This window comes from Lontra canadensis, unplaced genomic scaffold (assembly GCF_010015895.1).
Source record: "Lontra canadensis isolate GAN:19392208 unplaced genomic scaffold, GSC_riverotter_1.0 scaffold82, whole genome shotgun sequence".
NCBI classification, from domain to species: Eukaryota; Metazoa; Chordata; class Mammalia; order Carnivora; family Mustelidae; genus Lontra; species Lontra canadensis.
The window spans coordinates 8,610,766-8,638,278 of NW_022631076.1; the positions used below are offsets into that span (position 1 = coordinate 8,610,766).

Consider the following 27,513-nt stretch of genomic DNA (forward strand, 5'->3'; position numbering starts at 1 on the left):
ACTGCTGATAAATGATGCTGGTCAGAAAAATGAATAAAAGATACCCTCTCAGTCAATCAGCAGCATCGTGGTCCTTCACGAAATTCCCTTTATGTTTGCAATCATTCTTCTTTTGTATTATGATCAGGTATTACATGGCCTCACACATTTTTTCCTTTTTGCTATTCCAAATTATGTATGTTTTGTCCACTATGCTCATGAGTCTATTCAGGAAGACCTAGTCAGTCAGTTCCAATAAAAATCAGACTATTAAAGATCCTTTGGTCTTGGGACACCTGGGCAGCTCAGTCAGTTAAGTGTCCCACTCTTGATTTCAGCTCAGGTTATGATCTCAAGGTTGTGAGATTGAGCCCTGTGTGAGGCTCCATGCTGGGCATAGAGACTGCTTAAGATTCTTTCTTTCTCCCTCTCTCTCTCTCTCAAAAATTCACAAAAAAGAAAAGATCTCTCTGTCTCTCTGTCCATTTATCTATTGAGTGTCTATTATGTACTAGAGTTGGGAATACAAATAACTAAAAAATGGAAGGATCCTAGCTAGAATCTCGTGTGTTCTAGTGAAAAAGAGAGTCGTCTTGGGATGACCTTGAGCCACCTTGATGGCTCAGTTGGTAAAGCATCCCACTCTTGATTTTGGCTCAGGTCATGATTTTGGCTCGGATCAGGATCTCATGGGTTATAAGAAGGAGCCCCACTTGCACGTGTGCACATGTTCTCTCTCAAACAAATAAATCTTAAAAAAAAAAAAAAAAAGGAAAGAAACTCATGTGCATGTAACTGCTTGCCAGTCATGCTTTAGGGCTTAACTTAATGTCACTTTTTTAGAAGAGCTCTACAACCAGAATCCCCTATAATCCTTTCATGGTGTGACTTGCTCTCTTTCTTTACTACCCTTTTTGGTGTAATTATTTCTTGAGTTCTGTTTTCTCCGTTAAATTGTAAGCTCCAAAAAGGCAGGAGCCTTATCTATTTGTTGATGGATGTGTCTCTAATATGGGACATAATGCCTGTCTAGACATAGTAAGAATAAGGTCTTTGTAAATATTTGTTGAAAGACCTACAAAGTGGAGTACGATGTAATAAACAATTTAATAGAACTTTTATCCGTAGACCTACAGAAGCACATAAGGGGGACCACTTAGTTCTGTTTAGGAATTTTTGGGAATGGGTTTATAGCTTGATATGAAACTACAAATGTCCTGTTGAGTCAATATTCTTAATGTGCTGTCTGCTTTCCCTGCCTCCCAGCATGAAACCCTCTACTCTTCACTCCTATAGCTATACAGAATTTGGATTTGGGACATAGAAAAAGATGTTAAATTATAAATTAGAAACCACTGCAGGTGATTCTTTATTATTGATGCAGTAACTGAATATATTATCAAATGTCCTGGAGGTGGTCACCTATCTAGGTAGGCTCTACCCTGTAGCAAGATATTTTGTTCTTCAGGATTTGGCTTTAAGCCCTGACCTAGCTAAAAGCCTAGCCAGTTCACATTGAGAGTGGATTTCTGACAGGCATGGGCTATATGAATAAATGATAACTGTGATGCAAATCTTTCGGGTTCTAAGCAGTCAGATCAGCATTATGAAGAATTAATGAATCATAGCATGACATGTCAGGCTTGTCTTTCATTCAGTTCAAGGAGTAAGAACGAATATAAGAGTTGTGTTTTTTGTGGCTAATATTTCCAGCACTACTTATGAAACTGTTAGGAGAGGGAATTGTTCTATAATACTTTTGAATGAGATTTCTGAGTAGAACTGAGATTTATTCATTACATAATATCAATTGCCTGGACCTCTTCTGTTTCAAATACTTTATTTTTTTTAAGATTTTATTTATTTATTTGACAGACAGAGATCACAAGTAGGCAGAAAGGCAGGCAGAGAGATAGAGAGAGCGAGAGAGAGAGAGGGAAGCAGGATCCCTACTGAGCAGAGAGCCCGATAGGGGGCTGGATCCCAGGACCCTTGGATCATAACCTGAGCTGAAGGCAGAGGCTTTAACCCACTGAGCCACTCAGGTGCCCTCATATACTTGATTTTAAAAGAGATTTCTATCAGCAATAATTCCTTAAAATATATGCAGAATTTAAACTTGCCCAGTTCTAGAATCAAGTCATGTTTAATTTGCTTAATGAGCCTCATTTAAATAGGTGTTAAGTGTTTTTTGGTGGGGGGTCTTTCCATGAGTATTTCAGTTGTGTCACAATATTTTGATATTCCTTTGGAGCTGTTACTCTTTTTGCTGTGTTGGTTGAGATTTCCACTTTCCTGATCTGTTACTCATCCCCCTGAAAATCATGTTATACTTTTGAAATAACTAAAGATTTCTCGAGGCATTTATTCCTGTTTGTGCTTCCTGCTCAGCCAAAACTTTGCTTCCTTTTTATTTGATCTAAGATTTATTTCTGAAGGGGGGCTGATGATCTTGGGAGAAACATGCTTAATAAAACAGGTATAATGTGTTCCCTGTACACATTTTGCCGACCATGCAGAGCTGGCCTTGAGGCAGCAGACAGTAGAGGTAGAGGTTGTTAGGATATACCGTTGTTTTCATTGTAAAGTGATTATCGCCGCGAAAAGGCATCGTTTTCTTTCCTGCACTGGGGGACTTCTCTTCAGTTTGACACTCTGCATATTCCAGAATATGTTCTGCATTATAACTAAACAAGGGTGAACGCAGAGCTTTAGGGTGAATCTTCCAAGCTGAATGCTGCTGGTCACGCTTTCCGTTATACACCAAGAGACTTGCTATTCAGCGGAGGATGGGAACTGGAAAGTAGGAAAGTCATGGGATGCCAGACCCCAGTGCAAGAGCTAATGGCTGGGAAAGGGCTACATATATTTGCTTGACTTAATTTGTGTGTGTGTGTGTGTGTGTGTGTGTGTGTGTGTGTTTTAAGATTTTATTTATTTGACAGAGAGATAGCACAAATGGGCAGAGTGGCAGGCAGAGGGAGAGGGAGAAGCAGATTCCCTGCCGATGTGGGACTCAATCCCAAGACCCTGGGATTGTGACCTGAGCCAAAGGCAGCTGCTTAACTGTCTGATCCACCCAGGCACCCCTTAATTTTTATGTTAAATGTATTAGTATTTCTTTATAATCTAGAAACACGTTGAATATTTAGGTTGTGTTTTTAAATGTATAGCTTCTTTAGAAAAGAGCAATCCTGATTTCCAATGGTATCATTATTCTATTTGTTTCCTATTTCTCCAGAGATATTACGTATGAAATCTCAGTTGAAGCTGTATCAACAATGGTGGTTTTCCTTTCTTGTCAACTCTTCCACAAGGAAGTTTTGCGACAGAGCATCAGCCACAAGTATTTGATGCAAGGTCGATGGTACGTTTCTCTTTTACATTTTTCTACTTCTTAGGGTCTAAATCTTTATTTCTGGTCTTGTCCTCTAACCTTGCTGTTGTCCCAGCTGTCCAGCCAGACATTTCCTTCTGTGATTCTGTCCACACTCCAAACCCAAGGCACAAGGAACCAAATTCTGCTTTCCTGTTTCAGCTATCCATCCTCCCTGCCCCTTTCATCTCCACGGCTTTTCACGTCTCTGGTGTTTTCTTTCTAGAAGTGAAACTTTGAAGCCCCTTTTCTCCTTTTTCTGCATCATTCTCTATGTCTACGCGCTCAGCCAGTCCTGCTTGTCCACTGAAATTATTTCAAATCTTCCCCTTTTCACCAGTCTTGTCAAAACTGCCATGTCTCCATGTGGTCACCCTGTGTCTGAACTAGTCCAGCAGCCTCTTAGCTGACTGCTCCTACTTGTATGCAGTCACGGTACTTACTGTGCGCTAACTACGTGCCAGCACACGTGGCGGGGGAGCTCTGCTCTTGAGTGGCAGCTTACAGTCTCCTAATGGGACTGGGGTAGATAAAATACACACGCTTGCACACGCGCGCACACACGTGTCTTCTGTGGACACATTCTTCACAGAACTGGCGAATGCAAAACAATTACAAGTAAAGTAGCTTCGATTAAAGTTCTCAGGGAGTGGGAGGAGCTTCGTCTTTTTCACATCTTGCTGCCTGGGTTATCTGTGTGGCACCTTCTGGCTCCCTTGATTGTACCTGTGATACGGTCACAGAATCCTGTAAAGCTGTTTGCAACATATTTGCAAATGACTGGTAATAGAGAAGGAGCCTGCACTTTGGCTCAGGAGTCTATTACAGAGTTTTCTCTAGGTTGCTGGAATTGATTTATCACTTTACTTTGTGGACACGTACCTTTTTCACCTGCGTTCTCTCCCTTCTCTCATTCCATTACTTGAAAGAGTAGAAATATATATTTATTTCATATGCAAGCATAAATTGAATAATTTCATGCTTAAAATATGTAGTCTTTTATATTGTTGCTTTTTAATTCTTGCTTTTCCCTACTGATTCTGTGTTACTACCTCCCTTCAAGTACCAGGTACTATATAATACACTGAATTTATAATATTGTCACCAGTTACACAGATTACCAGTAAGGTAACCGGCGCTCAAGAGTTGAAGTGATTTGACCAACAGCTATGGCATAGAAACAGGAAAGCCAAAATTAAGCCTCAAGTTTGTTCTCAGAGCTCACAGCCTTCCCTCTTATGTGACAGTGCTACATTTCTTTGAATTGTGCTAATCCCTTTGCTATTAATAGATTCTATAGATGATATTATACAAAATCAGGGAACTTCCATAACCACGAGTTTGATTTTCTTCTTTTTTGTTTTTGTGTAGTCTTCCATATACCAGCAAACTTGTGAAAACCTTATTGTATAACTTTATCAGACAAGAAAAGCCACCCCCTCCAGGAGCACATGTGCTCCCACAGCAGTCAGATGGGGGAGGACTGCTCTATGGGCTCGCGTCAGGAGTAGCAAGTAAGTCTAATCAGATTCTGTCCGTTCTTTGATGTAGACAGAGTTTGTCTAATTTGTCATAAATTCTGTCCACTTGGCCACCACTGCTGGCTCTGTGGAGCTGGCTAAATGTGAAATACTGGAAGTAATTTAAAATGTTTTTTCCATTTAGTGCCATGATTGATGCAGTGAAATGTATGCAAATAATTGTTTACCTGTAAGACACCGTTTTTCAAGAATAATGTTTGTAAATCTGCACATCGTATGAATTTTAGCTGCACATGATAAATGCCATTAAGCTCTTAGGAAGTTTTTACTGCTTGTGCTTTGAGGAAATCATGCTATTTTAGAGGCTTTATTGCTTAAGATCTTACATGGCTAATTAGGTGTAGTTTTCTTGTTATACTCAAGGTTTCATTTGCTCAGCAACAAATTAGCACATTTTGAAGAGTTTTTTATTAAATTCTGAAGTGGCACAAATGTGGGTTTTATCAGATTGGAAGCAGATTTCATTAACTGCAGAAAATCCTTTCCCACCCAACAGTAAAGCCTCATTTCTGCTTCACGATGTTGAACATGAAGACACGAGGGGTGGCGAGTCTAGCTCCGGCTCTCCCTGGTGTTAGTGGGGTGGGTCTGTGACACGTGAAGTCTCAGAAACTGAACTTTTGCTTTTTTCTAAAGGAGAAACAAAAAGCAGACTGGTACTTTGGTAAAGGCACTCTTCCTAAACTAGAAGTGTGCGCGTACCACATCGTGCACATTTTGGCTGTTTGAAGGAATGCTACCCAGGGCTGAAATCCACAGCAAAATTATGGCTGTGATGTGCTTGCCGCACTCCGGAAGGAATATCAGTACGATAGGAAAATGTAGTCCTGTTTGATAATGGACTTGGTAGTGGTCTTGGGAACATCTTTGGGTTAAGAGACCTCTGTTGACTTTTGTAATTGATCTGTGGGCCAGGCTTTCTAGGTTTGCCTTCCCTTGATTTCTTTTAATATTATGGTTTGAATTACACTTGTGCTCCCTCATTGCTTTGTGTTTGGTGATGAGCAGGCTCCCTAGAAAGCCGGGCCTGCCAAGGTTCGTGCTCTGACTTGCCCTCGTTTCAGATGACGAGGCTGTACCAGACTGGCATACTCATGGTCTCTGAAGGCAGCACAGCAATGGCTGCTTTCATCCCGTGGAAAGGCTTCATAATCCACTAGTAATTTCTTTTTTTCCATCGTTAAACTGGTGTAAGTATATAAAAGCTAATATTTTCCAATATTTCAGGATGGTTGAAGATTTTTTTTTAAGATTTTAAAATTTCATTTAAGATTTTTATTTATTTGAGAGAGAGAGAGACAGCATGAGCAGGGGAGTGGGGCAGAGGCAGAGGGAGAACCAGACTCCCCACTGAGCAGGGAGCCCGATGTGGGGCTCTATCCCCGGACCTTGGGATCATGACCTGAGTTGAAGGCAGACGCTTAACCGACTGAGCCACCCAGATGCCCCTGGTTGAAAATTTTGGGGGAAGAGATGGTAGTATAAGTTCATTAACTTTGTTTCTTCAAAACAAAGGCAATACTTTGCACTCTTTTTTTTTTTTATAAGGACAAACATAGATTCGTGTGTTATGTTTAGTTTTTCTTGGAGTTATGTGTTACCAGAATAATGTCCAGTATGGTAATGTGGTGTCATTAGTACTAGGTACCAAAGAGCTTTTACACTTTACCTCTGCCCCCTAGTTAGCAGGGTACCAGAAGGAAGTCCCTTAATTTTCCCAGCTTCCAGTTTCTTTGTCTACTGAATGAGAAGGTCAGGATGGATAATTGCTAAGATTATTTTCCATATAACTTTTGATGATTCTATGGCCTTTCCCCTTACCATTAAAAGACGTAATACTCAGAGTCTGGGGGAGGTGGTGGTGGTGAAAAAAAAATTAATATTAGTTAAGGACATGAAAATGGACTTATGGGGGCACCTGGGTGGCTCAGTCATTTAAGCATCTGGCTTTCGCTTAAGTGATGGTCCCAGGATCCTGGGATCCAGCCCTCTGTGTTTTGCTCTGTGCTCTCCCGCTTGTGCTCTTTTTCTCTCAAATAAATAAATAAAAATCTTAAAGAAAAAAAAAAGTAAAGAAAATGGATCTAGAGTTTTAGTGTATAATAGTCACAAGACATTTTATATAGCTTTTTACATCTTCATAAATCTATTCATATAAAGATATAAGTAATGATAAGAGTGATTATTCATTGTTTCACAATATGCGACTCAAAATTTTATAAAAAACACAGCAAAAGGGTGTTCTCTTCCAAAGCACAGCTATGTATTATGGGGGAAAGAAAAAGAAAATATGGTCATGTAATTTCAGATTAAGTCACATTCCATGAAAGTTAATCAAGTTGACAAGGAAATTTAACTTCAGTTGTGCGATCACTTTTGAAGATCTTTTGGTTGGTAGTTAAGGAGTTTTCTTACTTTAATTTGGCTTGAGAAAAATATGATTTGGAAGCTCCTCACTGAAAAAAAAACAACAACTCCAAAGCCAAATGTAAATTATAAACTCTTTTGGGTTAAATTTATTGCACTGGGATTGAGTTTTTTTCTGGAAACTCAGTAGAAAGCGTTTCTTTACATAGCAGTATATGCCTGGTATCTGCTGCTTGAGTAATTCCCTTTGAAACAGAGCGCCTTATTTTGGAGACTTTCTAGTTTTGGATGGTAAAGTCTTGTTGGCACTGGGAGAGGAAGAGGAGCTTCCTTGTGCTAGCTGAGTAGTGAACCACACGTCTGGACCCTCCCAGCAGTTAGGCAAGGCTTTCTCCAGTTTAGTCTCACTTATTCAGATATATTTCTGGTTATTCTGCTATTTGTTTCCCAGACTCTAGCAAGAACTCTGTTACTCATTACATGCCTGGCGCTCTCCCCCTTTCAAGTCTTTCCTTGGATTATCTCTTTAACTTAGAATCCTGTTTCCTCTTCTGACTTTATTCTGCCCATCCATCCATTAAGGGCCATCTCAAGTACCACCTTCCCCACGAAGACTTCCTCTTCTCTCCTAGCCAGGTGTGCTCTTCCCCTGTGGCATGCTTTTTTTTTTTTTTTAAAGATTTAATTAATTTATTTGACAGAGAGATCACAAGTAGGCAGAGAGGCAGGCAGAGAGAGGAGGAAGCAGGCTCCCCGCTGAGCAGAGAGCCCGATGTGGGGCTCGATCCCAGGACCGTGGGATCATGACCTGAGCTGAAGGCAGAGGCTTTAACCCACTGAGCCACCCAGGCGCCCCTGCTGTGGCATGCTTAACTCTTCTTTGTGCCATGGACTACTGTGTACAGACCTCATTCTCCATACCTGGCCTCTATATACGATACAACGAAAACCAAGATGTGAGTAACCCTTGAGAGTTTATAGAGCACTTTTCATGTATCTCACTTTATTCTCATAACAACCTTTTCAAATACATGGTTTTGCCTATTTATAGTATGGTTGATGAAGAGATGTTCCTAGTTAAGATTTTTCTGAGATCACCTAGGAAAGAGGTGTTGTTGATTTGGAATTGAGCTCAGTTCCATTGACTCTTAACCTTTGTTTTCCTGTCCTTTCTCGTCATAACCTGAGTCCTGAGTGTGTCAGCTGGTGTTTGACTTAATGTGAGTGCATTCACTGCTGTCTCCAGCAGAACACCTTACATCTGTGGCCTGTCGTTAAATACCTGCTGCACATACAGAAATACTAAACACTAGTAACTCATCTACACTCCAGATAGAGTGAATTCAGTTTATAATAACACATCTGTCATTTTTAAATGCCTTCTGTTTTCCAGTCACTTTATTTTATTTTTTTTTAAAGATTTTATTATTTATTTGACAGACAGAGATCACAAGTAGGCGAAGAGAAAGGCAGAGAGAGAGGAGGAAGCAGGCTCCCCGCCGAGCAGAGAGCCCGATGTGGGGCTCGATCCCAGGACCCTGGGATCATGACCTGAGCCGAAGGCAGAGGCTTTAACCCACTGAGCCACCCAGGTGCCCCTTCCAGTCACTTTAGTAGCTAACTTACATACATAATTTCACATGCTCTTTATTTTTATTTTTTAACATTTTATTGTAGAAAATTTCAAAGATGGATAGAAGTAGAGAGGTTGGGAGAATGACCATCTATCCATAGTCCATCTTTAAGAATGATCAACATTTTGCTGTTTTTTTTTTTTTCCTCATTTATCTGTCTCATGATCTTTAAAAAAAAATTATTTGGAAATAAGTTCATGCATGTATAAAGGTTCCAAAAACAAAAGTATTACAAAAAATTGTGCCTTTATCTAGGTTGATTTAGTATTACCATTTCATCCTGTTAGTTCTGTGTTTGTATCCCTTCCCTCCTCCTCCTTCATTCTACATACACACACACACACACCCTTTTTTTTTTTTTTAACCATTTGAGGGTAAATTACATGCATCATGGCTCTTTATCTCTAAATACTTGGATGTGTTATTTCCTAAAAGGGAGCATCTCTTACACAATTATAGCACACTTATCAACTTGAGTAGATTAAATATTGAACTACCCTTAAAAGCAGATGCTAATTTCTTTGTCAGCAAAAAGAAAGACATGGAGAGTTCCTCTGCATTTTAAAATCTACTTCCTTAATACAGTATCACTTGTGTTGCACCAAAGTTGAATTTTGATAATTAGGTGTTCTTGTAACTAGGCTGCTCTCAGTTTGTGTATCCCGGACTAGCTGTTCCAACATGCAGCACATCCCTGCTCCTTTCTGTTTGTTATGGGTCCTGCAGTATTTGGTGAGAGCTTCCAGGATATTTGAATAGAAGCCAGTAAATGAATGGAGGAGTTATTAATATATTTTAATGACCACGAGTTAGTTTTTTTTTTTCCAGTTAATGAGAGTAATGAAAATTACTTGTGTGGATTTTGTTCTTTTAAAAAAAAAAATGTTTTCAGATGTGTTAAGTGTGATTTATGTCATTCACTGAAAGTGGCGGTTAGAATCAATTATGCATTAATATATTACTTTACCTGGGAGTACCTGTAATAGTAATACATGTCAACAAGCTTTTTCATAATTTTGCAGTACAAGAAAAAAATGATTTTCTTCCTCTTTATAGCTTTTTGGTTTAGATATATCTCTAAAATGCTGGCAAAATGGAAGAGGCACCAATTGATTCGTCGCTTTACTGTTTAGGAAAGAGTTGCTACGGTTTTAATTAATGTGTCTTTGGTTTTTTTTGAAGATTTTATTTATTTGACAGAGAGAGAGACACGGCGAAAGAGGAAACACAAGCAGGGGGGAGTGGGAGAGGGAACAGCAGGCTTCCCGCTGAGCAGGTGCTCCATCCCAGAACCCTCGGACCACGACCTGAGCAAAAGGCAGACACTTAACAGCTAAGCCACTCAGGCGCCCCAAGTGTGGTGTTTTTAATGAATTGTAGAATTCAAAGATTAGGAGAAACGAGGATAAAGGGCTTGTAGTGCCTTCCAAACGTCAGCAATCAACCAGGCATGCTTCCTAAAAAATGCGCATGCTTGTACTCACACCTTGGAATTTCTGAATCATTACACCTGTGCTTTGGCTGGATCATATCCATTTTCAGAAAGCTTTCTGGATGATTCTGACGTAGCCCGTCCATTTTAGCACCACTCACGTGGTCCAGGTCCCTTTCCCGTGCTTGGATCCGTTTTGCTGTGGGCCCAGCATTGCAGACCGTTGAGCCAGTGCTGTTACCTGCTGGGCAACATGTTGTGAGCAGCTCCAGTGGTTTCAGCTGAGCTCCTTCTCTTGTATTATCTTGGTTTTTCTTTGTATTGCTCTTGTCATTGTTTTCTGTTGCTCTATCAGTTTACCCAGGTTTTCCTGAAGTCTGACCATCACTGCAGTACGCCAGGGCAGACTGGAGTGGCTTCTGGACACTGCATTTTTAAAAAATTAATTTACACCAAAATCTCACTTAACTCTTTTGGCAGATAATATTCAGTTTTTAATGAATTTTTGTTAGCCTCATCATGTTTCTCTTTGCTATGCCTATAGTTTTATGTCCTGTCTAACCCCCTTAAGGTTTTATGTACACAACATTCAGTGTATCTCAAATATCATTTTGTTAGGTGTGTTATGGTCCATAATTTCAGCCGTAGATAAGATTTGCACTTGTTTTCAGCTCTGGATCATCATTAAACACAGTTTTCGGGCTTCTTCTTTCAATCAGGGTTGTGTCCTTGTGACCATATTGAGGCCGCATGGACGCATTTTGATTCCTTTCTGGAACGCAGGCCATTTCTGTAGGTGGCAAGTGTAAAATAACCAAGGAGATTAAGGTATCTAGGGATTTTGTGACTTTTCTGCACAGACTGGATTTCATTTCCCGGAATCCCAGGGAGGATTAGTGGTGAGGGCAATAGCCGGTTTTTCCCAGGCAGCAGGCGCAGAACCTGACTTGTAGGACTTACCCACAAGGATCTTCACAAGGCTAGAGCTCGTAGCCCCCCAGTGGCAGGAGGTGCTGGCCCCGCCTCTTGTGAGTTTACACCAGGGCCCTTGGATTACAGCACAGGCATCTCTCAGCGGACTTCTCTGGCATTCCTGGAACTCCTTGTGGGTAAGGGGAGATTTTCAGAGCTTGATATTGAGACTCCGATGATTTGGGATGGAGTCCCAGCTTAGCATGGATCCTAGACAAATTTTTTAACTCTTTGAATCTCACTATCCTACTTTCTAAAGCTGATAAATAAGACTTTTTTTTTCCTACCAGGTTATTTTAAAGAATAAATGAGGTGTTGTATATGAAATCACTTCTAAAATGATACACCATTTTTCCTCATGTAAATAACTTTTTCTTTAACCTGCATTGGAGCTCTGTTGCTCCTTGTTAAAATCAAAATAATTTAGATGAAATGAGTGGTCAGAAAAATCTCTGAAAAACTTATGTAAGACAGTTTAAAAATTTAAGAGAATATCTTTTTGGTCTGTTCATACTTTAAAATTTATGTAAAAAACGTTTTGAAACACCAGCCATATTTTTGCTCTTTCTCCAACTGGCTTGTCATTTTATGTGGTGCAGAATTTGGCCAGTGACAGTCAGAAAGGAAAATTTGATTGTTAAATAGATACTGCCCACAGGGGATTTCTCCTTGCTTCCTAAATGAACTTGCCTTGACAACCATTGCTATGGGATCATTTCTTATTCACTAATTTAACTGAAAGGATTATATTTTCTTTTTGATAGTTTGTATATAAAATTAGCCAAAGATTTTAATACAGAAAGACTTGATGCTGACCTAACCTGAATTCTAATAAATATTTCAAATGTTCACTTAATCAAAGATACCAGTACTATTGGTAGTCTTAGTTATAGTTTGTAAAGCAGTTGATACTTAATTCTTTACTCTTTAAGAGTATCCCCCCCACCCCGACATCATTAAAGGTCTTCTGCAAAGCAAACGACTGAAGACCCTTACCCCTCTGATTTGCGATGTGATGGAGCCAGCTGTGTGGTGGTGACAAATAGATCACCTTACTTTAACAAAATACCATAGCCTGGATGGGCTTGAACAACAGGTATTTATTTCTTTCAGTACCAGAGGCTGGAAAGATCAAGGTGCTGGCGGATTTAATTTTTGGTGAGGGCCTTCAACCTGGCTTGCAGATGGTCAAGCTATATTTTCACAGGGTGGAGAAAGAAAGCTCTAGTGTCTCTTCCTTTTGTTGTAAGACCATTAATCCCAACATGGGGGCTCTTCCCTCATGACCTCCTATAGACCTAATCACCTCCCAAAGGCCTCATCTTCTGTTACCATCATATTGGGGGTTAGGGCTTTGATACATGAATTTTACAGGGACACACTCAGTTCATAATAGTTCTAAGTAGGTCATGCTGGAATTCCCCTTGCTGAAATTCTGTGTGGGAGGCCACCGGTCTCTTGTAGGTTGATAGCTAAGACATCTTTCAGTGCCAGTCATTCTTTGTTTTAAACCACAATCCTGCTTATGGTGTGGCCAAAGCAGGTCACTTACAGCCTATCCCAACCTCGCAAATGTGTTAGGGGTGTTTGTAAAGGGCATTTCAGGATGTTTAAGGAGCCCCCCCAAAAGTAATTCTGTGATTGAAACAGATTCTTTTTGGGTGCTTGGCTGGCTCAGTAGAGCATGTGGGTTGATCTTGGGGTTGTAAATCTTGGTGTTGTAAATTCAAGCTCCATGTTGGGTGTACAGATTACTTAAAAATAAAATCTTAACAACAACAAGAAGCAGATTATTTTCTTTTCTGATTTTGGAGGCTACCATTTACATTGACCTTTGGAGAGACTGGCTCTAGATTTTAGAATTATGGAAGAGGAGCAAGTGTGAGACTGGCTGTTGGTATCAGGCAGACCTAGAACTGAATGTCAGCCCTGCAGTCTTTCAGCTAGGTGTTTTTGGGCTACTTAACTTCTTAGTGATTCGTATTAGTCATGGTAAATGAGGATAATGCCTTCCTTTGTAGGGATACTGAGGTGATCAAATGAGCAAGTGTAGACAGAGCCAGGCACCTGGGAGGAACACAAAAATGGTCACTACTAGATAACAAATATTACATAGTAATATTTAAAAGATAACTTTTGTTTAAAAAATTGTTTCAGAAAAAGCCAATGATTTTATAGTGATTTAGAAGTTTACTCAGATTTCTAATTTAAATAAATTATGAAAATCTGCTATTTGGGTTTTAATAGAGTCTTCAGATAGTCACTAAAAGAATTACTGATAATGTTGAATACTTAATATTGTGAGTTAGAAAAATGTAACATTTATTTAGTTTTTCTTTTGATGCTATCCTTCTTTGACCTTGTCTTTTCTTATATTTTCAAGCTTTTTAATTGCCCCTGGTGCCTAAAAAAAGAGTAAAAGCAAGAAAGGGTTGACCTTGAAATTTCTTGTGTTTTTTTCTTTATAAGACAAAGCTGTAATGTGATTGTAACTGAGTATTTAGTGTTTTAAAGAGCCAACCCTAATTAAATGTGTTCTGCCAGACTGCGCTTTCCATCACAAGTACTGAGGTTTTACACAATAACTTCTGATATATGGCTTTTCCATTTGAATGAGCCATCAAAAATGTTTTTTTTTTTTTCCCTTTGCTTGCAGTGCTGGGTGTCCCAGCCAAATTATAAGGCCAAAGTCCTGATTATTTGTTTAGGCAAATGCTGTAGTAGAGAAATCAATAAAGTAGAATTTGAAGATTAAAACTATATCTCTCCCTGTTACTTTTATTGAGAAAGTTATTGAATTCATTACGAAAGGTATGCTGTGTGGTAGTTGTAACTTACTTTATGTGATGGTTATTTTTCTGTTCAGTTTTGGCTTTTTCTGGGCTGACTCACTGAGAGAAAGAAAAACTACAGTAAGAGAAAAAGTATGTGGCACTCAGAAAGAGGCATAGTTGTGAAAACATTTCTAATTAAAGCACTTTGAACTTTGAGAAAAAGAAAGTGCTTTATAAACAGTAATTATATTCTCAGTTCATTTTTACTTGGAATGGTTTGGTAGATTTTATATACCAAGTGAAAGAATGGCTTTTTCCCCCTCCTTTATTTTCAGGACTGAACTAATTTTGTGACGTATGAAATAGAGTTAATTTCATTGTGGTGGTTCCTTGGAGAGATTCCTTGCAAGGATACATGGATCATTTAGATTAGTATCTGCAACCCAAAACGTCTGGATTTAATTGGAGAGTAGTAACATAAGCTATTTTACTTTTAATTATTCTCTGAAAAAAATATTATTTCAGATTTTAGACTTTAAAAAAGCTGTTTACTAAATGATATCCATTGGAAGTAATACAGTGTCAAAACAACAGTTTTGACTTCTTTTATCCTCATAATTTGCTGACAACCACTCCTCACGCAGTTTCCAGAAATGGCTTTGAAAGTCAATATGCCAGCCCTCTATGCTCATTTCCTTCTCAACAGATTGGAAGGGAAGATTGAGGCCTCTTTCATGCTCCACATGGTTGGGAAATAAATTCAGTCATATTCACCAGGAAAATTATAGAATAAAGCAGTTAATTTCAGATGAAATCCTAGGAATAAATTTCTAAGGCTTGCTAGATATGTTGTTTATTAGGCACTGATTTAATCTGTTTTTAAGACTTCTGTGACATAATTTATTATATTGTGGAATTTTAAAATAGTAAAGAATTAAAAATAAGAACATTAAAATTGGGGAATTCCAATTTTTTGAGAAGGTAAATCTTATTTGAAAAATGAAGCAATTAAAATGGATTTGCTTTAAAACTGCTTAATTTTATCAACAGTCAAGTAAGTGAGCTTTTATTAAACAGCCCCTTTAATTTGTATTAATTTCAACATGGATGTTGGAGCAAATGCAAAGGCTGATCTAGGGGTGCCTGGGCGGCTCAGTTGTTAAGCAGATGCCTTTGGCTCAGGTCATGATCCCAGGATCCTGGGATCTGCTTGGCAGGGAGCCTGCTTCTCCTTCTGCTTCTCCTTCTGCTGCTCCCCACTTGTGTTCTCTCATTCTGTCAAATAAATAAATAAAATCTTACCAAAAAAAAAAAAAAAAAGGCTGATCTATTTAAGATTACATGCTGACAGGATTTGTGAATGGTAGTAAAAGACTCATAAATTATAGCTGATATAGTTTTGAGACCACCTTTTACATGAACAAATAATATTTTAAAGTTCAGTGTTAGGAGTTATTCAGAGACTCCCTTTTAAAATGTTTCTGCAGGGGTCCTGGGTGGCTCATTGGGTTAAGCCTCTGCCTTCAGCTCATGTCATGATCTCAGGGTCCTGGGTTCGAACTTGCATTGGGGTGTCTGCTCAGCAGAGAGCCTGCTTCCCCCTCTTTCTCTGCCTGCCTCTCTGCCTACTTGTGATCTCTGTCTGTCAAATAAATAAGTAAAATCTTTTAAAAAATAAATAAATAAAAAAAATGTTTCTGCAGCTTACTTTGAAATCCATTAATAAGAGACACTTGACTGGCTCAGTCTATTGGATGTCTGCCTTCAACTCGGTGTTGATCCTGGGGTCCTGGGATCAAGCTATGTGTCAAGCTCTCTGCTCGGCGGGGAGTCTGCTTCTCCCTCTCCCTCTGCCTGTTGCTCCCTCTGCTTATGCTGTCAAGTAAACAAATGGAATCTTAAAAAAAAAAAGAAAGAAAAATGCATTAATAAAATAAGCTACATTGATGGATGAATGTAGGGATGCCTAGGTGGTTAGGGATATTATTACAAGTGTAACAAAATGTTCATGTAAAATCTAGGTGGTGAGTCTATGGGTATTCACTGTGTAATTTTTCCAGTTTTCCATGTGTCTAACAGTTTTCATAATAAAATGTTGGGGAAAGAATAGAATCACTAGGAGGAAGAATTAGTGTTGTACATTTCAGCTTTATCTTCACTCTTGAGCCTTCCAGAATTGCTAGGTAAGATTCTGAATAATCTGGACGAGACCACCAGTCCTGGATTCAAACCCTTACTATGAATAAGCTAATTATCTCTAATCTCGTGAAAGTTATGTATCTCTCTAAGCCTTTCCCTATTTGTAAAAATGAAATGACGATTCCTTGCAGAATTCTAGTAAGCATCTCCTCATTTTTCTCCTCCTGTACTTGTTTATAGTCTTTGTAAGCCAGATCCTGGTCCTAGAAGGCTCACTGAATCCAGTTGAATGAATGGTGGGGAGCGAGAGGGAGGTGCCTTTCGCTGTGGTGCCTAGGAGTCTCTAGACTCACTTTTGTGAGCAGTAGGGGTCCTGTATACTTGGCAGAGACCAGGCAAAAGAAAGGGAGGGAGAGAAGCAGCTAGCCATCCTTCCCAGTGGGATAGCAGTGGAGAGAGAAAGATGTGAGCTGGAAACCAGACCCTGCCTCGTACCAGCTGTGTCACTTTGATTAAGTTACTTAACTTCACTGAAACCTAATTTTTCCTCGTTTTCAGAACGGAACTTAGACTATCTTTACCTTCTGTGGGCTTTTGTTACATTTAAATAACGTATATATGACAAGTAGTAAGTGCCTAGAACATACTAAATGCTAAACATACCATTTACCTTTATCTTCCTCATCTTTTCTCCCCTCTCACCTGTGTCCATTTCTCTAGTTTTCTAAACACCTTATGTACTTTTGTCTTACTTTTGTTTTCTAAACACCTTATGTACTGTTCCCTCAGCCTTTCTGCTTAAAAATTAAGGTAATTTCCCCCCCTTGCCTTGAAGATTAAAAAGGATGATGAACACACTTAGTAGGCATCCTCTTTAATATCCTTAACCATAACTTTGTCCAGTTGGAAGTCTTGCTGGCTCTCAGTACCATTTGGGGGGCCATTTGGTACAGAAGCAAGCCAAGTTGAGATAATTTTGCAATCGAATATTTCACAAGTTGCTGAATTACATTATTTTCATAGTCTGATGTATTATACTTTCATAGTCCTGATGATATGGATTGAGGGTAAATGTGGGAACATTTTAAACTTGTCTTTTTAGAACTCTTTCTAATAATACTTCCTCTGCCTTTCTAATGTTAATCAATTCTTAACCCCCAGTTTATCTTAGAAAGTATAGAGAGACTGACAGATACCAGCTTTAAGAGATAGTAATTATTCTAAAGTACATAACTTTCCAGGAATATTTCTAAAAGCAAAAATAATTTTGCCTATGTACATATTTATACTGCTCACGAGATGGTGCTGTTTGAGTAAATAAGAATTTGTGGGTTTATCTATTGTTTACTTTTCAAGATAATTTCTATACTATCCCACTTTGCTTCGCTACCTCTGGAGCCTTTCTTCCCGAGCGGGAAGGCAGTGGAACCATGGTTGTATCTGCTATCCATCCCACCAGAAGCAGAAAGAAAATGGCTTCCCTATTCTTTTCCCCTTCCCATCTCGTGCCGGTGTCTCCCATTGTCTGCTCAAACTGAAGACAGCAGGCAAAGGAGTTTGGAAAATAGGAGCTTGCAGGTTTTGGTCCCCTACACTATGCATCAGTGGGGGAAATGAGAGCCCAATAGCCAGTAAGTGGCTACGAGTGTGATCCTTATTTTACAAAGATCATTTAATTTTCCCAAAGTCACACAGCCAGTAGGTGGTAAGACTGGGCTTTAAAATTATGTGTGGCTTCAAAGCCAATGATGTTTTCATGATACCATCTATCTTTGTCCATACCGTATGCTGTTTGTTTGTAAGCTAGCTATATATGACCGTGAGTGTGTGTTTATAAAAAATCTTGAAAACATTACTGCACAAAGAGCATTAGAATAATGAATTTTTAAAGAGCTAGGCTATAATTCTATCACTGTGTAACAAATCAGCGGTTTCCATTTTTTCTCATTCTTTTTCAGTCCTTATTCCTCTGTATATGTATATATTTGCATATAATAAATTAAATGTTAAAGTAGGAGACACCAAAGATGTGCAAATAATACCAAGTTTTATTTCATCATTAGGGTACATTATGAAAATAAAAGAGCATTACTATATACTTGAGAAGTTTGATTCCTAATGAGGAAAAGGTACAATTTAAATCCAAGCGGTAACTTCTGTTAGTTTCGTTCCTGGCTTGGTCAAATCAGGAAGCAGTCAGATTCTTGTCACATTATAGCCAAAGTTAAACCTCCTCCTCTTGCTGTATGATTAGTAGCACAAACCTTGAGGCATCCTGTTGCTTGTGTCATTGTTTGTTTTTTAAGGACGTCTAGGGGCTCCTGGGTGGTTTAGTCACTTAAGCACCGGCTTTTGATTTCTGCTCAGGTAGTGGTCTCAAGTTCCTGGGACCGAGTCCCTCATTTGGCTCCATGCTCAGTGGGGAGTCTGCTTGAGAGTCTCTCTCCCCATCTCCCACTGCAGTGCCACCCCACATGCATGCGCGCGCGCTCTCTCAAATAAATAAATCTTTTTTTTTTTTTTTAAGGTGTCTTTATCTGGACACACTTTCCCCTGAGCTAAGTTATGGGAAGGGCTCAAAAAGGCAGGGTATGTCTGACAAACTAGCTGTTCCCTCATCTCAAGTAGAAGGGGCATGTTTAGGGGACATGGCAAAGGATTTATTCAAATATGATTTGAAACTGACTGCTAGTCTGTCTCCTCCTTCATTTTAGCTGACTACATGTAGCTGACTACATGAATGCCAAGAATAGGTCGCATTTCTTAGAACCTTTTGCAGCCATGTATGGTCTGCATTGTGACTAAGGGAATATAAGCAGAGGTGATACAGGCAAACTTGCAGGTAGAGTTCTTAAGGAGAACGTACGTACTTATCTCTGTCCTGCTGACTTAAATGAAAATGTGATGGCTGGAGCTGGTTTAGCCATGTTGGACCATGAGTAAACTTAGGAATGCAGGCCATACATAGTGGAACAACAAGAGAATATCATGGCTTTTGACCATCATGGTGCAAAACGCAAGCTCTGCTGCACCTTTTTCTTTTTTTTTAATTTTTAAAATTTATTTTCAGTTTAACAGTATTCATTGTTTTTGTATCACACCCAGTGCTCCATGCAATCCGTGCCCTCTCCAATACCCACCACCTGGTTTCCCCAACCTCCCACCCCCTACCCCTTCAAAACCCTCAGATTGTTTTTCAGAGTCCATAGTCTCTCATGGTTCACCTCCCCTTCCAATTTCCCTCAACTCCCTTCTCCTCTCTTAACTCCCCTTGTCCTCCATGCTATTTGTTATGCTCCACAAGTAAGTGAAACCATATGATAATTGACTCTCTCTGCTTGACTTATTTCACTCAGCATAATCTCTTCCAGTCCCGTCCATGTTGCTATAAAAGTTGGGTATTCATCCTTTCTGATGGAGGCATAATACTCCATAGTGTATATGGACCACATCTTCCTTATCCATTCGTCCGTTGAAGGGCATCTTGGTTCTTTCCACAGTTTGGCGACCGTGGCCATTGCTGCTATAAACATTGAGGTACAGATGGCCCTTCTTTTCACTACATCTGTATCTTTGGGGTGCTACACCTACTTTTATTATTTTTATTATATTTATTTTATTTTTATTAGTTTTATTGAAGCCATTGTTACACAGGTCTGTTACTTGTGACTTAGCCTACTCCTAATTTACACTTGGGTGATAATATATAGTGGATGAAGACAAGGCAGTAGCATAATAAACTAGCTTTCTAGGATGGGTTATTTGTAGGTGTTATCATCAGAACATAGTGACCAGAAAACAGTGGGATGAGCTAGAACCTTGCATCTTTCCTTCTCTGCAAACCACTTTTGGTGCCCATTCCCTCAGCATTTTTGCTATACCCTTCACAATCTATAATGTTTTCTTTTAATATTTTTTGAGGTGGGGGAGGGGCAGAGATAGAGGGAGAGAAGGGGAGAGAGAGAAAATCCTAAGCAGACTCCATACCCAGCATGGAGCCCGACATGGAGCCTGAGATCATGACCTGAGCCGAAACCAAGAGTCATAGGCTTAACCGACTGAGCCACTTAGGCACCCCACAAATGACAGCATTTATGTTAAGAGTAAGAAAGAACAGGGGCCCCTGGGTGGCTCAGTGGGTTAAGCCTATGACTCTTGGTTTCGGCTCAGGTCATGATCTCAGGGTCCTGGGATCGAGCCCCGAGTCGGGCTTTCTGCTCAGCGGGGAGCTGCTTTCCCGCCCCCCCCGCCCCCACCTGCCTCTCTGCCTAATTGTGATCTCTGTCTGTCAAATAAATAAAGAAATCTTTAAAAAAAAAAAAGTTAAGAAAGAAAACAAAAACAGTTACACGAAGAATGTTTTTTGTTGTTAAACAGATTTGAATTCTGCCAATCATAGTAATTCATGCATTGTTGAGAAAACCATAAGAGCTATTAGCAGTGCTTTTTTAACCTAGTTGTAATAGCTGAGGCAAAGGAGTGTGCAACCTTAAGGACATAGGAGTTTGTCAGAAGCCACTTGGCACACACTCAGGTTTTATATTTTATCTTATGAGTGAATGCACGTTAAGTTATGCTTCAGTGACCACATCCATGTTTGTTTCACTTCTATTAAGATGCAATTCTATGCCAGTTCATTGACTTAATTAACTTCCTTGAAATCTTTATGTAAAGTCAATAGTTCAGGAGAAAATACCATGTCTGTTTTCTGGCCTCACTTATTCTTAGCACATCGTGGTCCATCTCCAAGGGTTCATGCAGCCCAGTTGGAGAAGTAGCAGATATGTGATTAGAATGTCATGGCATTTTCTTCCCACACTGGGTTTTTCTTTCTGCCCTGAGCAGTGTGGGCAGAGCTTAGGGTTCACTGGAAATCTGTGGTGATGAACTTAGAGCCACTGGAACGGTTGTATGTTGCTCTTCAGCTACGTAGATCTGCTCTGGGACACGGTGTTCGTGGAAAGTTGGGTTTCATCAAGGTTGGTATTTGGCTAGGTGAATATGATGAGGAAGAGAGGAGTGGGGGAGTTGGGAAGGAGAATACGGGGGGCAGAGGAGTGATCCTGGAGCCATCTGTAGAATCTTAGCTGGGTGAGGAGGGAAGCAAGGACGTGGGGGTGGTGATAGACATGATAAGGTTGAAAGTCGTGTGAGTCTGACTGGAAAGTTGGGAGGTGGTGGCCAGGGAGTGGAATGCATGGGTTGAGAGTTGTAGTAGTGGCACCATTATTAGTAAAGAGAACGCGTGGCAGGGTGCAGCCATGGGAATGGCTAGTTGAGGTAGCACAGAGGAAGTGAATAAGCAGATCAGGACCTAAGAGGCATATTATTGGGTGACTTAAAATGAGGACCAGAGTAGTGTTGAGGGAGAGATAGGAAGTCAGGTGCTCAAGTTACTAGAAAATGAGCAGAAGGGACAGTGATGTCTGTAGATGATGGTAGCAAGGCTTGATGGGGTGTTGGAAGGTCACTGGATTGTCTGGAGAGAGGTGGTTGAGAACAGTAATGGAGATGCATCTCTGTGGCACGTGGGCCGTATAGAGAGAAAAAGCAAGTCACCACTTGCTAAGTCCTCTGAGAAAGAGCTGTCCTAGCTGTGTGAGGAAGCTGCAGAGCTCTTTGCGGATGGAGGTTAACAAGGATGTAGGACATAATACGGTTAGTCCTGATGCTCTCTTAGAGGAAGGTAAGTAATCAGCTCTACGTACAGCTTTGGACAGTTGTCCTTGAGAGGCTTTTGGCCTCATGGCCCAGGAGAGAGGCGTCTCATCTGAGGGACTCCAAGCACTGTGAGCCTCCCTTTACAGCCTGCTGGCTGGTGGCATCCCAGCAGGGGACGAATGTCTGGTTGGTAGAGTGTGGTCTTGCCAGTCATGCATCGCTGTGTTCCGGAGGGCTCACCAGAGAATCCACAACCTCTTAATTGACCATTTTGAAGCTGATTTAACAAATGTATAATTTAAAAAGCTTGAAGTGCATCATTTAAGACCGTGACCAATTCAAAACAAAAGGGGTAGTGCCGGAATCCCAAACACCTGTTGTGCGTGGGTCTGTGTGTGCAGGCGTGTGCATGAGGAGCGTGGGTGTGTGCGTGCAGGCGTGAGCGTGAGGAGCATGGATGTGTGTGTGCAGGCGTGCACTTGAGGAGCTTTATAGCACGGACAAGCGTTGCATAGCAGGCAGGCTGTGACAGGAGGCTGACTTAGGATTTCCTCAAGCTCTAGTCATTCTTTTTTCCAGTTTATGAAAACCAAATACAGTGTCCCATGACTGATTTAGTGGTTAATAATAGGTCAGTATCCATCATAGGTAAACCTGAAAATGAATCTTGTATAATGGTCATTCTTCTGCGTGAACATCAGAAAGGACTTGAATCCTTGGCATGCTTGGGGCCCTTCGGAGTTGGGCAGCAGAGCGAGCATTCCCGGAGAAGCACTGTCCTCCAGGCTCCTCGCAGCCCGTCCTCTTTCCAGCCTTACCTCGCTCCACGCCTCCAGCCGAAGCTCTGGGTACGCAGAAGGGTCGTGCTTGACCAGCTTTGTGTGATACCGTCTGTGTGCTGAAAATGCCTTCGTCCCCTCCGCCTGCAGCTCTGTCACTCACCTGCGCACACCAGCTCACAGGCAAGAAAGCAGCTCACAGGCTGCTTTGGGATGCTTTCCTGGGAATGCCCCGGGAGAGCAAGATCTTTTTTCCCCATGTGACTTCGTAACACTCCTTAAGTACATCATCTTACAAGGACACCCCTGCCTGTCTCCTGTCTTAGGGTGGTGGGCACCCTGAATGTAGTGCTGCGACAGTGTATTCGTTGAAGAATCTGAGCGTGCTTGCCAAAGAGAAAATTTAGGAGATGTTTACTCACCATAAGAAAGGGGCAAGGTGCCCAGGAGAGATGGTTCCTTAGGGGGAAGTCAAAAAAATGCAGATGCATTACCAACATGGACAGAAGGTAGGAGAACCAAAAAGACATTCCATGCAAAACCAACAAAAATACACAGCGTTCCGTGGATGGGGTTGAAAAGTTGAGAAGTCTGGCTAGATAATTTGGGGCTGGGCTCATTTGTGAACCACAGAATGATGTTCCTCGTAGCAAATCCATTGAACGTCGGCCTATTCTATCCCAGGTGCTTAAGAACTGATCTCTGGTGAGGTTTCAACTAGTAATTCACAACTAAGGCCAGAGGCTGCCTTTAGTGTTTTGGAGCCAGAAAGGCAGTGAGGGTACTGGGTGAGACTATCTGCCTTAGACTCAGAGCAACAGGGTGCAGATCTGCTTAGCTCTGTGACTCGAGTAAAGAACTTAGTGTTGAGTTTAATTCGTCTGTAAAATTGGGCGAATTAGTTGTAATGCTTGGTGAGGTTTTAACTTAATTAGTATAGGTCATCATTGACTGGCAGAAGCTGCTCTCTTTCTTCCTCCTTCGTTTCCTTCTCTTAGCTCATGCCCCTTCCCCTCAGCAGTCCCAGGAGCATGGTGGTCTTTACACGTTATCCATCATCCCATCCGCATAACCTCCTATAGCAGCCCCCGATGTAAGCGAGTTGTTATACTAATGTTATCATGTATAAGACAGCTACAGAATTAATGTTTTCCGAAAAACATGATTAAGTACAAACTTTAAGGATATAAAATTACGTTTAGCAATATAGAAAACCTTTTTTGATATTATTATTATTATTATTAACAGTCATCTGGATGAGTATTTAAAAGTCTTGCTAATCATGATGGCTTCATAGTTTCATCATTTAATATCCCAAAGAACATACATATTTACAGCCATGTTCACTGTTAATAATGGTGGGTATAACTGTATTTCAGAGTCATTTTTCTTCAGAGATCTGATGAGTATTGTCTTTGTTTTTATTTTCGAAAATGCGTCTCACAGGGCCCACACAGGTAGCAGAAGGTTACCTCTGTTGTCTTTTGTGGTGGTGTTTGCTTACGACTTGAATGTTTGCTATATATTCTATGTGTGATTTCTTTGCCAGAAAGTTTAAAACGGTTTTATGGCTCCATTATTTTAAAAATAGATGTTTATGAGAGTCAGTTTAGTTAAGCCTAGTTAATTAAGCCTAACCCACGGAACGTGTCTTTATGCTGCAAGAGAAGGAAGGAGTGAGTTGCCTCTGTTACCCCTGTTGCAAGGAGGACCCCCATTTCGTTCACAGTTCCTGGGTTACTGGCATGCTAGACATGTGACTTCCTGACAGATGGGTTGAGTGTGTGGGTACCGGTGTCAGTCTGGATAATGTGTGCCGCTAAAGCTTAGTGTCTTCATATTTCTTAGGGGAAACACAGGGTTCTACTATTTTTTCCCCCCTCACTCACTCTGCAGACTGCTACTGTCAGTGTGTGTATTAATGGTATGTTGAATTATATTGAATGCCTTGGGGGTGTTGTTTCAATTTCATGAGAACTTTGGGACCGTTTGATCTACAGTGCTCACTCTGGAGGTTACATATCCCAGATTTACCATCTGTAACTCCCATTTTGCCGAACACTTATATCATGGGAACTTTCTGGATTCATGAATTTGGAATCCTCTTTTTTCAAATAGTTGTGGATGGATGTCCTCTCATTTTATTTTTAAAAGATTGTATTTATTTGACAGAGATCACAAGTAGGCAGAGAGGCAGGCAGAGAGAGAGAGGGGGAAGCAGGCTCCCCGCTGCGTAGAGAACCCGACGCGGGACCCGATCCCAGGACTCCGGGATCATGACCCGAGCCCAGGAGTCCGGGATCATGACCCGAGCCGAAGGCAGAGGCCCTAACCCACTGAGCCACCCAGGCGCCCCTGTCCTCTCATTTTAAAGATTCTAGTTTCCCAGTGTCTCCTAAGTTCCCATCCTGCTCTTTAATGGTAGATATCTTTAAAGCATTTAAAAATTCTTTTTAAGTTGAAATGATCAGAGTTTTGAGAAGAAATTCTTTTCATCTTTTCTGGAATGTCGTTTTTTTAACCAGGAAGTAGCAGTTACAGATTCTTGGTTTATAATCCCCAGAAAAGTAACACCTGGAGACCTACATGGAAAAAAATGTCAGCTCCTGAAGTTAGGACTAAGTCTGTGCTGTATACGGTACACCTGTACTGCATCATTCATGGGTAGTCATTTGATTCATATTAATGCCTTCGCCAGTGGATGTTGAATGCTTACATAGGCAGTCAGTCTAAGATTTTACTGGGTAGAAACTTATTTGTAGATTCCAAATCGATTCTCTTTGGTGACTAATACTGTGTTTAAATTTATTCTCTGTGTTTTTGAGTATTAATCGTAGTGTTACTCTAGATAGTTTCTGACAAAATCTTATACATGATTCACACTTCAATCTTTGTTTGGAGAAGATGAAGAATTTCGTATTACTTTTAAATAAAAAGTAAATTTTCTTGCAGAAGTGAAAAATTGAAAATTACTCATTGTTTTCTTATTTAATATAAAAAATGGTACTGGGCCCTGGGAGGTACAAAGGAATTGAACCACAGCGAAGAATGGAAACCACTCATCTCAGGGAACCCACAGTCTAGCAACAAAAACAGTCATATAAGCCAGGAGTATGCAGTAATATGGCCATGCGCAGGAGACCAAAGAGGTTTATAGTAACAGTGAAAATTCTAGACATAGTAAGGCCCTGGGATTTTCATAGGGGTGACCTATTACTTGATTGAATTTCCTCAGTGGAAGGAGGAGTGAATGGGTATGTTTGGTTAAAGCTTGTTGAAAGGTACTGCCGTTACTCTTCTGTCATTAACAGACACCTACATTTTACGTTTGTTGGAAATGCCTCATCACCAGCATGTGGAAGGGTGGCCAGGGTGCCAAGGAGTTACACATGAAGCATCACAGGCAGGTGTTGTGGGGATGGGGCATTTTCAGTGTGAAGAGGGGGACTCCTATGGACATGTACCTGCCAAATGCTTAGCGATATGATATGCATTTCCCCAGCTCAACCACATCTGTGCAACCACTATGATTTTGTGTTATGTGAGTACAACTTGAATTTTCATTTACTTATTTCACTTTGAAATGATTCATTTTTTCAAAATCTTTTTTTAAAAGTCTTGTGAGTAAATACCCTATTTTTTATTTTTAAAGGTTTTATTCATTTACTTGAGAGAGAGAGAGAAAGAGAGCATGACAGGGGAGAGGGTCAGAGGGAGAAGCAGACTCCCTGCTGAGCAAGGAGCCCGAGGCAGGACTCAATTCCGGGACTCCAGGATCATGACCTGAGCCGAAGGCAGTTGCTTAGCCAACTGAACCACCCAGGCTCCCCATTTTTTCAACATCTTAGCGTATTTTTACTCTATCCTTATACCAAATGGTAACGTCTTTGAAAATTGAGATTGATGTGCTAATTATTTATATTTCTAATATGCATAACTACTGAAGATTTCTTTTTAAATGCCAGACTTAACCATCCCTCTGGTCATCAGTGCATTGTTTTGGGAAACACTGCTTTAGGGGCGAGCATTGGAACCCGATTGAATGAGATTACTGGGAACTAGATAGGGGCCTGTTCTGGAAGGAAGGGCTCTTGGTCCTCCGAACTCACAGGACCCCTTTCTTATTTCATGGATCACGGTTAATTTACCTAATATCTTTGCATGAGATAGGATTTATCTCTGAGGACACTAGATTTCATTTTGTTTTTCTTAATGCTTTACACTTTATTTTTATTTTATTTATTTATTTATTTTTTAAAGATTTTATTTATTTATTTGACAGAGAGAGAGAGAGAGATCACAAGTGGGCAGAGAGCCAGACAGAGAGAGGGAAGCAGGCTCCCTGCTGAGCAGAGACCCCCCCCCCCCGACATGGGGCTCAGTCCCAGGACCCCGAGATCATAACCCGAGCCGAAGGCAGAGGCTCAACCCACTGAGCCACCCAGGCGCCCCTGCTTTACACTTTAATATAGTGTCTAATGCATCTTAGGATCTTGTAAATGTATATTTTAGGGATGTGTGATTGTGGAGTTTCACTGAGATAGACGAATTCTATTACCTTTCATTGTTTTTCCTTTTCAAAAACAGGTATCATCTTTGTAAATACTGAATTATTTCAGTGGATTTTTTTTTCAGTTTTTCTTTAACAGTTCTATTTCCTTAAAGGAATAAAACTTTAGAGATTTTATTTATTTATTTGAGAAAGATGGGGGAGTGGCAGAGGGAGAGAGACTCTCAGCAGACTCTGTGCTGAGCACAGAGCCCAATGCAGGGCATGATATGATCCTAAGATTGTGACATGAGCCGAAATCAAGAGTCAGATGCTCAACTGACTGAGTCATCCAAGAGCCCTGGGAATA

At 40.4% G+C, this 27,513-nt stretch overlaps 1 protein-coding gene across 2 annotated transcripts in view; it reads left to right on the forward strand.

Annotated features, from left to right (window-relative positions):
- The window catches only part of DYM (dymeclin), a 338,342-nt gene that overhangs the window by 96,484 nt on the left and 214,345 nt on the right, over positions 1-27,513 (forward strand). For both annotated transcript variants that reach the window (XM_032882545.1, XM_032882546.1), the window contains exons 7-8: positions 3,221-3,346; positions 4,727-4,869. In XM_032882545.1, the coding sequence (XP_032738436.1) occupies positions 3,221-3,346; positions 4,727-4,869 (269 nt within the window). The remainder of the gene's footprint in view (positions 1-3,220; positions 3,347-4,726; positions 4,870-27,513) is intronic.